The sequence below is a fragment of the Myotis nattereri genome, assembly GCF_964212035.1.
Source record: "Myotis nattereri genome assembly, chromosome: 9".
Taxonomy (NCBI): Eukaryota; Metazoa; Chordata; class Mammalia; order Chiroptera; family Vespertilionidae; genus Myotis; species Myotis nattereri.
The window spans coordinates 55,086,199-55,099,415 of record NC_138084.1 but is presented as its reverse complement, the minus strand read 5'-3'; the positions used below and the strand labels follow the sequence as shown (position 1 = coordinate 55,099,415).

General features: G+C 35.3%; 1 protein-coding gene and 1 pseudogene across 2 annotated transcripts in view; one reads left to right on the top strand and one right to left on the bottom strand.

Moving 5' to 3' along the window:
- Positions 1 to 13,217, bottom strand: part of TMEM135 (transmembrane protein 135) — a 216,582-nt gene that overhangs the window by 25,265 nt on the left and 178,100 nt on the right. Inside the window, exon 7 of the mRNA XM_081100133.1 lies at positions 887 to 928. Coding sequence (XP_080956259.1) covers positions 887 to 928 — 42 coding nt within the window. The remainder of the gene's footprint in view (positions 1 to 886; positions 929 to 13,217) is intronic.
- On the top strand, positions 8,691 to 9,159 carry LOC308524695 (iron-sulfur cluster assembly 1 homolog, mitochondrial-like; annotated as a pseudogene). Its single transcript has one exon. The product of its transcript is annotated as an iron-sulfur cluster assembly 1 homolog, mitochondrial-like (transcript).

The following is a 13,217-nucleotide window of genomic DNA, read 5'->3' as shown; positions in this document are numbered from 1 at the left end:
TAAAATTTAAATAATAATAACCAATGTTTTGAGCACTATGTGCCATGCATATAGTTCTAAATACATTTCCTACATTAACTCATTTGACCCTCAAAATAATCTGATGAGACAATCATAGAAAAGTTTCTAGGATGGAAGACCATCCTAATGCTTCCCTCCCATATTTGCAGTAAATACCACACTACTAACCTTCACTAAGCATTTGCTGTGTGTACTTTGAGGAAGAAAATAGGCAACATTTATGACATAAACTGGAAGAGCACTGGGTTTGGAATATGTATATATAATGACTGTGTGATGTTAAATTAAATTAGTCAAACATTCTAAACCTCTGATTTTTTTTTATCATGTCGCATGGGCATAAAAATACCATCTCATAGAATTGTTGTGAAAATTCAATTTTCTAATCTTATGTGAAAGTGCTTGGTAAACTACAAAATACAATACTAATTTTAACCAACATTTCCACACTGAGTGTCCACCATGTGTCAATTACCATGGCAAGCACTGGGCTATAAGATATTTGTCAAAGCATGAATCTTGCCCTAAAAAAGCCCAAAATTTGGTACCACACTATTAAGTACTTAATATTTCAATAATTGTTCATGCGAAACTTTGTCTTTCTAAGCCACCTGAGGAGAGAGTTCTGGTAATTATTTTCTAATGCCCCATGGTATAAGGAACACAATAGGCCCCAAAGTAGATGCTGACTGACTGATCATTTAGGTGAAAATCTAATAAACTATGCTTTCAGTGAAATACTCACAGTCACTTTTTTGACTCCTAAAATTACTTACAAACTTAAAAATTGAGTCAATAAATATTATAATTATGTATAACATTACTTTTTATTTACTTCTTAAAGTAAGTAAAATATGCTCCTTACCTAAGTGCAGAGAACGTGAATCCTTTCAAACCATCTTTGCACCTACAACAACAAAAATGTGCAATGATTAAAAATACATGTTTTGAGATATAAAGTAGCATATTAATTAGCTATTAAAATTTTTCTGAAAAATGATTATTTTTTTAAAGGTGAAACTTTTAGGCTGATAATCAGAGCAGTACAAGTGGTCAAAACAAACTATAGTGAAACTATCTTACATAAAATGATGTTTTCCTACATCATATTGCCATAACTTAAGGCTCAACTCTGAGATTTTCAAGTTGAAGAGAGATTTAAGCAAATCTTCCCAGGGCTCCATGTGGACTTGAAATGAAGGTTGGGAGCGGAACATTCTTCATTCTACTCAATCCATAGGGGAGCAATTTGTTTTGAAGTAAAAGGACACATACACCTGCTGGGTATTATGCAAAGGTCAGTTCAAGGTCCTGACTTCTCCCTACTTATTAATGCAATGAATGCAGAGCAATGCAGAGTTGGCAGGCGCGCGCGCGCGCGCGCGCACACACACACACACACACACACACACAGCTTCAAGTTTAGTTCCATAGTTTTAACTTCTGAGTAAGCCCACTCATATCACAGAGCATGGGGAACAGGGCCGGGTGTGGGGAGAGCACAGAGCGAGGATTCCAAATAATGTTTCATGAGTACTTCCTATTGCTGGGCATTGTTTTGGGCCTTTATATGTGTTGTTTCATTTCATTATATCACAACTGTATGAATAGCTGTTTCTCTATTCCATAGCTGTGCAGAGGGCCCCCAAAATGTAGCAACTTCCCATATGTTACAAAATAAATAGAATTCTGGGGGGGAAAATGTTCATCTAACTTAAAAGTCATACCTCCTCCTGAAAACGTGTATTCCTTTTAATTAAGAGAGGCTCAAATCACATGACAATTAAGAAAAGAAAAAAAAGACGGTCAGATCTGCAAAAACTATTGTAACAAAATTAAAAATGAGGACATTATTTTGCTTTATAGTTATGATCAAGTTACTAAAGAATCTTTGGGTATCTAGTATCAAAATCCCTTGGAGAAACTATAAAGATTGGTGATATAATAATGTTGTAATGTATATTAATATGACCCTAGCTATTCTTGGACAAAAAATACAACCTCAAGTCTAATTGGGCAATTATCTCTGTATACCTTTTATATAACAAGTCACAAAGAAAATGTACAAAAACATAAGAAATCTATCTTACAATTTTAGATAAGTACAGTTTATTGGAGAGCATATAAAATCTCAGAAAAGAATTTCATCCATGTGCACAGAGATGTTTTAAAACACTTAAGAATTCATTTCAATTAAGCAACATAATTTACTCTGTGGTCATGTTAACAGTGAGAAATGTAACCACAGAATTTAGCTAACACACTGCATAATTACCTACAGAATGAAGGTAAAGGCAAAAGAATTTATATGTTAAGCTAAAAATAGTGCATGGGAAAACTGTAGCATTAAAAATCTTAAACTTAAAAAAATAAATCTTAAACTTATCTTTTTCCATCTGAAGAAAGTGTTTCTCAGTAATTTAAAACCCATAATTGAGCAATTTCTAGATAGGTGTAGTGCTGAGGGGGTCTACTGACTGGAAAAGAGAAAGCAGCAGATTGATGAAAAGATTATATACAACTGGGAACAAATTGCAGCTTTAGTGTGTTATTGTTAAAAGATAGCCATTTGTCTTTGTGCAGTGCTGAATAGATAAAGGATTCTGACAACTTGGTCTAGTCAGGATGGCATATTGTGACCTTCAACAATAAATCTAATTGCAGACCAAACATCAAAAAGTAGCTTTCAAATATAAAAGGGCATATACAAATGAATTTGCAATTTCATTATGATGGAAGTTGGGTTCTTTCAGCTGAACCCTGTGGGAAGCACTTCATATTGATAAAGTCTTAGCCTGGATTCCAAAGGGGCTATTCTTTTTTCCATTCATGTGTGTAAGGTCTGTTAATGTAATTGAGGGTCAGATGCCGATGTCAAAAGAACAAAAAAGCAATTATTCCCATAAAAAGAATCTTTAAAATAGTAATACTGCCCTGCATTTTGACACCAAGTATTGTTTGAGCCTTAACCTAACTGTGAAACACTATTATACTCTGTGTTAAACGTAAAAAGTATATCAACATAAAGATTTCTACAAAGCAGACCTCATTAGAAGGTTCCTCACTGTTCCATGGGTTTGGTTATTATAATGTAAATTAAATCGCAATGTCCATTCCTGTATGGAGGCTCACTGATTTATTCAATAAATATTGACTGAGTACCTACTATGTGTAAGCACTGGTTTCGGTTCTAAGGATGTAACAGTGAACAACAGAATCCCTCCTTTCAAAAGGCTGACATTCTAGGTTGGGGAGAGATATCATTGAAAAAGTAAATATGTCATGTGATGATCATTGCTATGGCAGAAAGAAAAGCAGAATAAGGGGAGAAACAATGATGGAGTCAGGCCTTATCTTTGTACATAGTGTGGTCAGAAAGGGCCTCTCCGAGAAGGTGGAATTTGGTAATTTGATCAGAAACCTTATTGAATTGCGGGAAGAGCATTTCAGTTTGAAGGAAGAGCAAGTACATAGCCCTTGATGAGGAGTCTTCGTAGCAGGTAAGGAGAATAAGGCTACTGCAGCTGGACCAGAGGAGGAGAGGGAAACAGTGGTGGGACATGAGGTCACAGTAATAGCTGTGGAGGGCGAGAGTGGTCTACAAATCTTATAAGGCCCTCTAGGCACGTTAAGAACCTTGAAAGCTTCTCAGCAGAGGAGTGACAAGATGTGTTTTAAATTTGAAGACAATCATTTGGCTGCTGGTTGGGAAATAGGAGACAGGAGGGCACTGTTAGAAGCAAGGAGGCTAATTCCCAGGAAAAAGGTGTGGCTTGTCTAGATCACAGTGGTAGAGGTGGAGAGAAGTGGTAAGATTCTGGATGTATATCAAAAGCAAAATTGGTGAAATTTCTTGATGGTTTCAACGTGGATTATGAACAAAAGAGGGAATTTATAAATTATTGAAATACTTCCAATTTGAGCAAATGGAAAGATAAAAATGTCCATGTACTGAAGTGAGAAAGACTATGGGAGAAATAGGTTTCAAGAGAAAATCAAAGTTTTGTTTTAGACATGTTAAGTTTGAGGTTCATATTAGCTATAAATGGAAATGTTAAGGAAGCAAGGAGCTGGCTATACAGGTTTGGATTAAAAAATGAATGAAGTCTGATTCATATATAAGTAATACTTAAATCCATGGGACTGGATACAATCAATCAGTGTCAATAGAGAAAATATCCAAAGACCGAGTATATTTTATTCCTCCATAATTTGCAGTGCAGAAAAATCTCTATGAAAAAAAAAAAGAATTTCTCCTCCTAATAAATTCACTCATTTTTATTTTTGAGTGTACATAAATATAATGCAATTAATTCATGTATACATAGACCTTTCTACTAAAGTTAGTCTATTCAAATGACAAATAAGTAAGTAGTATGATTAAATTCATAGTTACTGAATCTCTCTACATTTGCAAAGTTCTCTGCTATGTATGACATAAAAACAAAGCCAGGGAAAAAGAGGAGGAAAAAGAATTTGTAGATTACATCAAACAACTTAGTTGATACAAAACTAATCATAGAGGTTCAAGGTAGAATTTAAGACTATATACAAGAAAGTATAAAGTTTAATATTATTGTTATTAAAATAATATTATTGGTGAAATGCCAGTGGGGGGAAAACCCACAAAAACACAATAATTTTTCAGTGAGAATTATTGTAAATGATAGTAAAATAACAATTCCCCCCTAAAATTTTTTATCTTGCTTAATTTCCATGAAATTACTTCCATGAGTTACTATTAGCTTTACAACAGCATTGTACCAGCAGATGTCGCTAGTAAACCACTTTTGGAACAATGTGTAGCTCTTTGATGTGATTTTTATATCAAACATTTTGTTGTATGTTTTCCTTTAAAAATACATCAAAATGTTTCTAATCTTAAATTGCATTAAGTTCTCCCAAGAAAATATGGTAATATTAAACTTTAAATGATGGGTGATTCCTATTCTATAGGGGAGCAGAACTTGCCACACCAAAACACTCCTTTTTAGAATACTGATTTTTTTTAAGTTAAGGTAACACTGGTTAATAATATTATATAAATTTCATGTGTACAACATTATAACCTGATATCTATATATTCTGCTGTATGCTTACCATCAAAAGTCTAGTTTCCTTCCGTTACCATATATTTGACCCCCTTTACGCAATTCCCCTTCCCGCTTCACCATTCCCTTCCCCTATGGTAGCCACCATTCTGGGCCTCTATCTAAGAGTTTTTTTTGGTTTGTTTCTTGTTTCATATTCCACATATGAGTGAAAGCATAGAGTTATAGAAATTTTCACAAGGATATAACTCAAATAGTTTTCAGTATTACTCTATATTTATACATCATTTGAATTTTTTTACAGGTACCATTAATATATTATTTGTGTAGTTTAATTCAAAACATCCATACCTAAACATTTAAGAACAGATTAAACAGTATAAAAGGTATCATCTCCATTTCATCAGCACAATTGCAGAGACGTAAATCTCAAATTAGTCAACTTTACTAATTAATACTGATGTAAAAGTTATGCTAGAAGACAAAAAATTGCTAACTAAAATAAATGGTTTAGACTAGAATTTTCTGAAACTATGATCCCAATAAACATGGGTAATTAGGTCATTACAATGATAAAAACATTCACTAAGTATCAATTTCAGAGTTCTTTTGTCCCTTTTTACTCACTGAGTTGGTTAGAAGGAAACTCAAATACTGGTTAAATATTACATCATCTATCTTTCTTCACTTAACAATCATTTATTAATCTTCACTTAACAATCATACATACAGATGATGCTGTTTTGCTGATCACTTCAGAAATGCAAAGATAAGTTATATACCACATCTGACCATGAAAAAGGGAGTCTGTAAAGTTATCTGTATGTTTGCCAAATAAGTGAAAATAATCTTGACTAAAAGTTCTAACATACAATTTCTTTTATCAGTAGCTCTTTCTAGAGGCTTAATTACTGTATTTGCACTTTAATTCAGCTTCATATTTCCTTAGTCCAGCATTTTACATTATCTAACTCCTTAAATGATTTGCAAAAAGTAATATATACAAAAATCACAATTAAATGTGCTAAAAGATTGGCACAAAAAGGACAAGTTGAATTTAAAAGTCATGCAAATGTGATAATTCTTAAAATATTTTAATATATTGATACCATAATCATCTAAGTCACTCAGTATTAAAAGTAAAAGTTATTCTTTTGTTTAACAGAATTTTTTTAAAAAATTCAAGTATAGCCCGGCTGGTGTAGCAAGTCGGTTGAGCATCATCCCATGCACCAGGAGGTCGCCAGTCCTGATCCCCGTCAGGGCACACATGCCGTGGTTACTGACTCAATCCCCAGTATGCGGTGTGCAGAAGGCAGCCAATCCATGTGTCTGTCTCTCTATCCCTCTCCCTTCCTCTCTCTGAATTCAATAGAGACATTTTGTTTTAAAATTCAAATATATTGGGGATTTGAAAAGAATGACATAACTTAATGATAAATTATAGTTACAGACAATAGCTGGATCTTCAAAAGTTTAATTATCTTATTACCATTGGTACTAAAAACATAAATACATTTGGAATAACACAACTGAAAATTTAATTTGAAAATTATAAAAAACCAAAATATATTTAAATGCCTTAAATTTGTTACCCACAGTTGTCTTCATTTTAAAGAAAAACTCATGCAATTTTATGTAGTTTCTTTTAAAGTTGAATTTTCTTACTTTTTAAAAAACCCACTTAAAAGAATTAATCACTTTTTAAAATTAATTTTCCTTATCCATTTTCAAATGTTGAAGTTCACCTTAAATTTGTTATAATTTAGTAATTAAAATGTGATCAACAACTATAGATTTTTATTGACACCTACTTATCATAATATAAAAAATAATGACATGGAATTAATTTCATTAATTATTATTTCAATATATATTTTTATTGTTGATAATATTACAGATATTTCCCATCCCCCCTCAATCCCCCTCTTCTCAGCTCCTATCCACTGCCCCAGGTGTTCACTACCCTATTGCCCATGTCCATGGGTGATGCATATAAGTATATAAGTTCTTTGGTCTATCTCTTCTCGTCTTCCCAACCTCACATCAAGGTATGCCAGTCTGTTCCATGCCTCCATGGTGTGGGTCTTATTTTGTTGGCCAGTTCATTTTGTTCATGAATTCCTCAAATACGTTTGACCATGTGATATTTGTCTTTCTCACATTGGCCTCTTTCACTTAGCATAATATTCTCCAGGTCCATCCATGCTGTTCCAAAAGGTAAGAGATCCCTCCATTTTTTTTTAAATCTTCAGTTTCCTAATCACATATATACTAGTATGTTCCAACAGATTAACTCAGTCAGTTGGATTTACTACTCAGAATCTGTAATGTGTGACTAAAACAAATTACATTGCTTACATGCACACAACAGGTTTTTCCTCTTACGCCTACTATTGTTTGAAAACAAAACAGACTGAGAGATTTCAGTTTCAGCCTGCATATGGCACTTAATAAGAGAAAACCAAATAACTAATGTTATGTTCCTATTTTAAGAAAACTCACATACAAAAATATGAAGTTGGAATAGCAGCAAATTAAGAAATTTGGGGAAGATTATTTTGTTAGCTTCATGAACACATTAGAAATCTACAAAATAATTTCCAATTGGATTCTTTAAATGGTAAATTCTCCCAGTGCATTAAAAATATTACTTTTGATTCTGGTAAATATTTCACAGTACATTTATTTCCTACAGAATGGAATACTGTTTGTTCTCAAGAACCTCAGGAAAGCTGCTGAAGCAAGGCAGCAGTTATGGGTAATCAAGTGTGATAGTTAAGTCTCCAGATGAATATTGTGTACTTTTTCCTAGTGTGGCCTAAACATTTGGATTCAAACTTACAGTAACAACTCCAATAGAATCAGATTTCTCCTTAAACTTGGAGAGATTCGAACTGTTTTGCTTTAAAATCCAAACTAAGGAAGGTCACGCTCCAAGCTGTCTTCAATTGCTAAGGAACCAAGCGTTACCTTCAGACTGTGTCTAAGAGAAATGTTAATTAGGATGAAATTCCGTTTCAAAATGAAGGAATAGCAGTACTAGTCAAACTGGAAATGTCATGTGTTTAGACTTGACAAATTTACTAGGGGCAAAAACCAAATTTAAGATCGAAATGGCCGAAACCGGTTTGGCTCAGTGGATAGAGCGTCGGCCTGCGGACTGAAGGGTCCCAGGTTCGATTCCAGTCGAGGGCATGTACCTGGGTTGCGGGCACATCCCCAGTAGGAGATGTGCAGGAGGCAGCTGATCGATGTTTCTCTCTCATCGATGTTTCTAACTCTCTATCTCTCTCCCTTCCTCTCTGTAAAAAAATCAATAAAATATATTTAAAAAAAAAATCGAAATGGTATTTTATGCAAATCTAAGAAAAAGCTTAGCAAGTTTTTAAGATGGGATTGCTATGGGCAAAAATTATTTACGTTAAACAAAATGATAACCACAATACTGAACTAATCTATTTTTTAAGTCCTCAAGACTGGCAAGTATTTTCACTTTCTCCCCTTCTATAATGGTGGTGAAAAGGATTAAAACAAATGTTTTCAATTATATAGAATCTCTGAATCAACATAAATTTGTTTTCAAATGCATGTTGGTATCTATGTCATTAAAATAATATGGCGGTGCCAATGTGGCCGCCGTGTCCATGGAGAGAGGCTGCAGCGGTGGGGCTCCCACCCAAGGCACCCGTGTGCCCGGACCCCGAGGGTGTCACTTCCTTAGTCTGGACCACTGTCCAGGCTGTGAGAGAGGAAGCTGCAGCCCACCAGGGCTGCCTTCACCCTGACACCTATAGCAGGAAACAAGATAAAACACTTCTTAGATAAGTCTGGACATGTAGGTGTGAAGGTTGGTGTTGAACCAGGGGTTGTAATGGCCTTTCTTATGCTCTAGAATACACAAAGACAGGGGAGATTCTGATGAAGTTGTTCAAGGTGGAGTCAGAGGGTTCATGGGAAAGAAAGCACAGCTAACACTGTAGGAACAGAAATGGACTATGCTGAAGACAAATTACCCAGTGCAGTTGTGTTCAATAACCCAAACATCAAAGGAGCGTGTGGCTGTGGAGAAAGCTTTAATATTTGACTCCTCAGGACTGTTCTGGCTGGGAGCTCTGGGGCAGCTGTGGAAGCCCAGGGCTTACTGAAGAAATCATGTGACTGTCACGTGCTTAAGGTTTATAATGCATGGCTGCCTTATGAGACAGTAAAGAGATGCATTTTGAAAATGAAGTATTAGATTTCAGAAGTGATATCTGTAATCTTTTTAGGGGCCAGAATGTGAGAAGCCATCACTCTTTTGGGGTGATTTTTTGCTCTGTAAAGAAAAAAGCCTACCTTGCATCTTTTCTGTTAGAACCAGTTTCATGGAAGGTGCCTGCCTAGGAGGATTTCTGGAAACACCTTCTTAATAGGTGTGCACCCTATAGATTTGTGTATCTCCAGACCAGATTGATGGTTCTTAAACTTCAGAGGCCAAAGTCCTGACTTCTGGGTTGACATGGTATTGCACTGTTTTTCTACACAAGACTGGCACAGCCTTTCTACAGTCTTATCCAAAATTTCATGTCAGATGCCTCATTTGCTCACCCGTTAGCAATATCAGCCATTAGATGAAAGTATCAAACATTTCCTTGAACTGTGTTGTAGATCAGTTTTGAGTGATGGCACAGAAAGGTAAGAAATATTGTGCCCACCCCACCATTTTTCATCCATTTCTTTTGCCACCCTAAACCTCTGCTCAAGGTGGGATCTCAAGCCCACTTAGGTGCCTTTATTTGAAAGGGCTCTTACAAGCAACTAGCCTACACCCCTCAATTCTATGTCTGCGGAAGCAAAACCCCAGGGACACAGAAGGGCTTGTGTCTACCCACACACTGCAGAGCGGGGCCTGCTCACACCTTCCCTTCTGTGTAGGTGACACCAGGCAGGCACTCTGATGCAGGCAGTGAAGGTAATGGTTGGTTTGGCTTCTCTAACTGACTGACGCTTCAGTAAGATTTCTGTGTAATTTGAAGGAGGTCGTATTTTCATTCTGAGTTAGAAGAATCTTATTTTAAAACCTATTTATATGAATTACCGTGTTGTTTCTTTTAAACTATGAAGCAGTGATTTATACCAGCAGGGAAGACACTGTGGCAACCCAGAAGCACCCTTTTGGAATGCTGGAGTGAGCGTGAAGCAGAACATATCACACAAAGACTTCCCAAATATTCCCAATAGGCATAAACTTTCTGGATCCTAAGTCCAACTGCTAAAATTTTTAAATCTAATATTTTAACTTAACATTTTATCACCGATTTTTCTTTTTAAGTGTTCCTTTCGTCATTTAACTATTGATTTTCCTGGGGTTGACATATTGTTTATGACATGACATATATGCTTTATTTAGCCAATTCTTATGAATAGAAGTAGTTGAATTCCTTGATGTTTGTCACATTTACTAAAGTCCCTGTCCCTGTCACAAAACCTATAACAGCTCATGCATTCGTATTAATATAATTTTCAACCCACTTATAATTTATACAATACTGAATATATACAGTGACTGAGTTGTCAATTTAAAAAATGTGGCCTCTTTGTGATCTTAAATAATAAGATGGCATCTGGCTTTACTAGTGAAAAAAGTGGCAACTATTTGAAACTCTAACATCAGGAGATACTTTCGCATAAATTGATACTTATTTTACATCAAAGTTCAAATCTAAAATAAGTAAAATATGCATGTACAGGTAATGGAGCAAAAACATCATTTTTGAAAACTTTTGGAAAACTATTTTCTAATTAACTGAGGACTATAGAGTAACCCAACTCTAAAAGAAAGCACCCATTTCAAATACTTCAGCTTACTTTATTCATCGCAAAGATGATTATTTAATTTGTGGTGTGTATAACAGAAATTGGGCAAGTTAACACATATTGGAATCTTGTGGCCTGTAAATGGTATTAGAAAATTGGAATATTGAACTCGAGTAACCTGAGATTTATATTTTACAGATTAGGAGACCAAGGCCCAAGGAAGTTAAGTGATCTGCCAGAAAACAGAATTTGGTCTCAGACACCCTTACACAACAGTAAAATCATTTTACATCCCAATCGTCTAACTGCCCACTGAGGGCTCACTGTGGAGAAGAAATACTACAGAGAAGGAGGGGATCCTGGGTAGTAGAATAGAAACCACATTTCACCTGAATGAAGAGAGAGAGAGAGCTATGCTCTTCCAACTGACATTACATTAAGACTTTCCCAGGGACCTAAAGGTATGGATAGAGTTAAAGGCTCCAATATCTCACTTCCACCCATGTTCCTATCTAAACATGATGTGCCTGAAAGGGTGTTCTGGCCAGAAATCTGAGCAGGCGTCCCTCCTCCTCACAAGGGCTATTTTTCACATTACTCCCTGCAGAATTTCCTGGACAATCAGAAGGCCCACCTTGGTATTAATTTGCCACCTTTAGGAACTTACAATTTAAAAGCACCTCAATTCCAGACATGAACACAAAAAAACAGTACTGAATTGAAGCTTCACTGTTTCATATTATACAAAAAGCAAGAAATTTAACTTCTGAGAAATTCATGAGGTCACCTTTCCCTTATCTGTGTCTCTGTCTCATTGTTTTCAGACACATTGTATGTCTCCTCACCTCGTCCTTGCTCATCCTGGTCCTTCCATATGCAATGGCCTCTTCACCTATCCTTCTTTTCCAAGAGAATTCCTGCCAAGTCACCAGGAATGGCAATTTCTCTTACAATTAGATGTGACTGTCTCTTTCTGAGACTTTGTTCTTTGTGTGGGGGAGGGAGAGGAGGAGAAAAGGGGAGGCTTTTAATTGACTCTGGCTAATATCATAGTAATATCCATAGTTATCTAATCCACTACTAAATTTAGGGTTTCTTATGACACTTTGTGTGCCCATGTCTCAGGATCAAAGGAGCAAATGATATAGAGTTTACTTCTTTAATAATGAGGCTGGGAAACATTCTGCATTTTGTTGTCATGGCATTGACTGAGTAATTAAGGTATCCAGGAATATAATTTAACGGGCTGTATCAATTAGGACCAGTGAGTCTCAAAGTGTGGCCCCTGGAACAGCATCAAATCCGATGGTAATTTGTCAAAAATATGAATTCTTGATCCTCACCCCAGACCTATTATATTCAAAAACTCTAAGACTGGGGTCTAACAAGCTGTATAATCTATAATTTAACAAAATCTCCACATGATCCTATGTCTGCTCTCATTTGAGAAGCACTGGGCTAGGTTATGATGCAGTGGGAAAATTTCAATGATTTCAACAACGAAACTTTATTTCTTGCTCATGCTACATGTCATCTTTATTTTGGACCTAAGGACTATGGAGAAGCATCTATTCAGTTTGGTTGATTGTTAGAGAGAGAGAGAGAGAGAAAAAAAAAAAAAAGAATATAGGACACTAGGCTTTGACTCAAAGCTTCAGCTCAAGAGTAAACATACATCATTTCCACTCATATTTAATTAGCCAAAGCAAATCCAAGGCCAGGCATGATGTCAATAGGGCAGGGAAGTATAATGCTTCCCCAGGGAAGAAAAGCAAAGTTCTTTGAACAATAACATAGTCTACACTCAGGCCAAGCATATTATTGTTGAAGATCAATTGTATTATACTTAATTGTTCATTACATTTAAGGAAATTCAAAGCACAATGCCCCTTTTCCTCTCAAATCCTAACATCATTTAATCTTTTCTACAATAACTTCAATATTTCATTTTAAGTGTGATAATCTTAAAATATTTGCAACTGGTTTCAGAAATAGGTTTGTCCTACAACATATTATTAACATTTTACATGTATGCATAAACACCTGTGTATTCTGAGATTTTTTTAATTACTAAAGCATTCATCAATTTTGCATTGTTCAATTATGTATCCCAAGTGCCTACATCAGTGCAAAGCACATAAGTCACTTAGTAAGAAATTTGTATCTGTATAGTAACTCAAAACATTGTATTCTATAGTAATTATATTTCCAATTGGGTACCATGTTCTTAGACTCATTTTTAACAACAATTTTAAGGGTTTCTTCTTATTTAGTTTCTAAGGAAATTTATTTTTTAGCTAGCTATCCCAATACTTATTTTTTAAAAAAATATATTTTATTGATTTT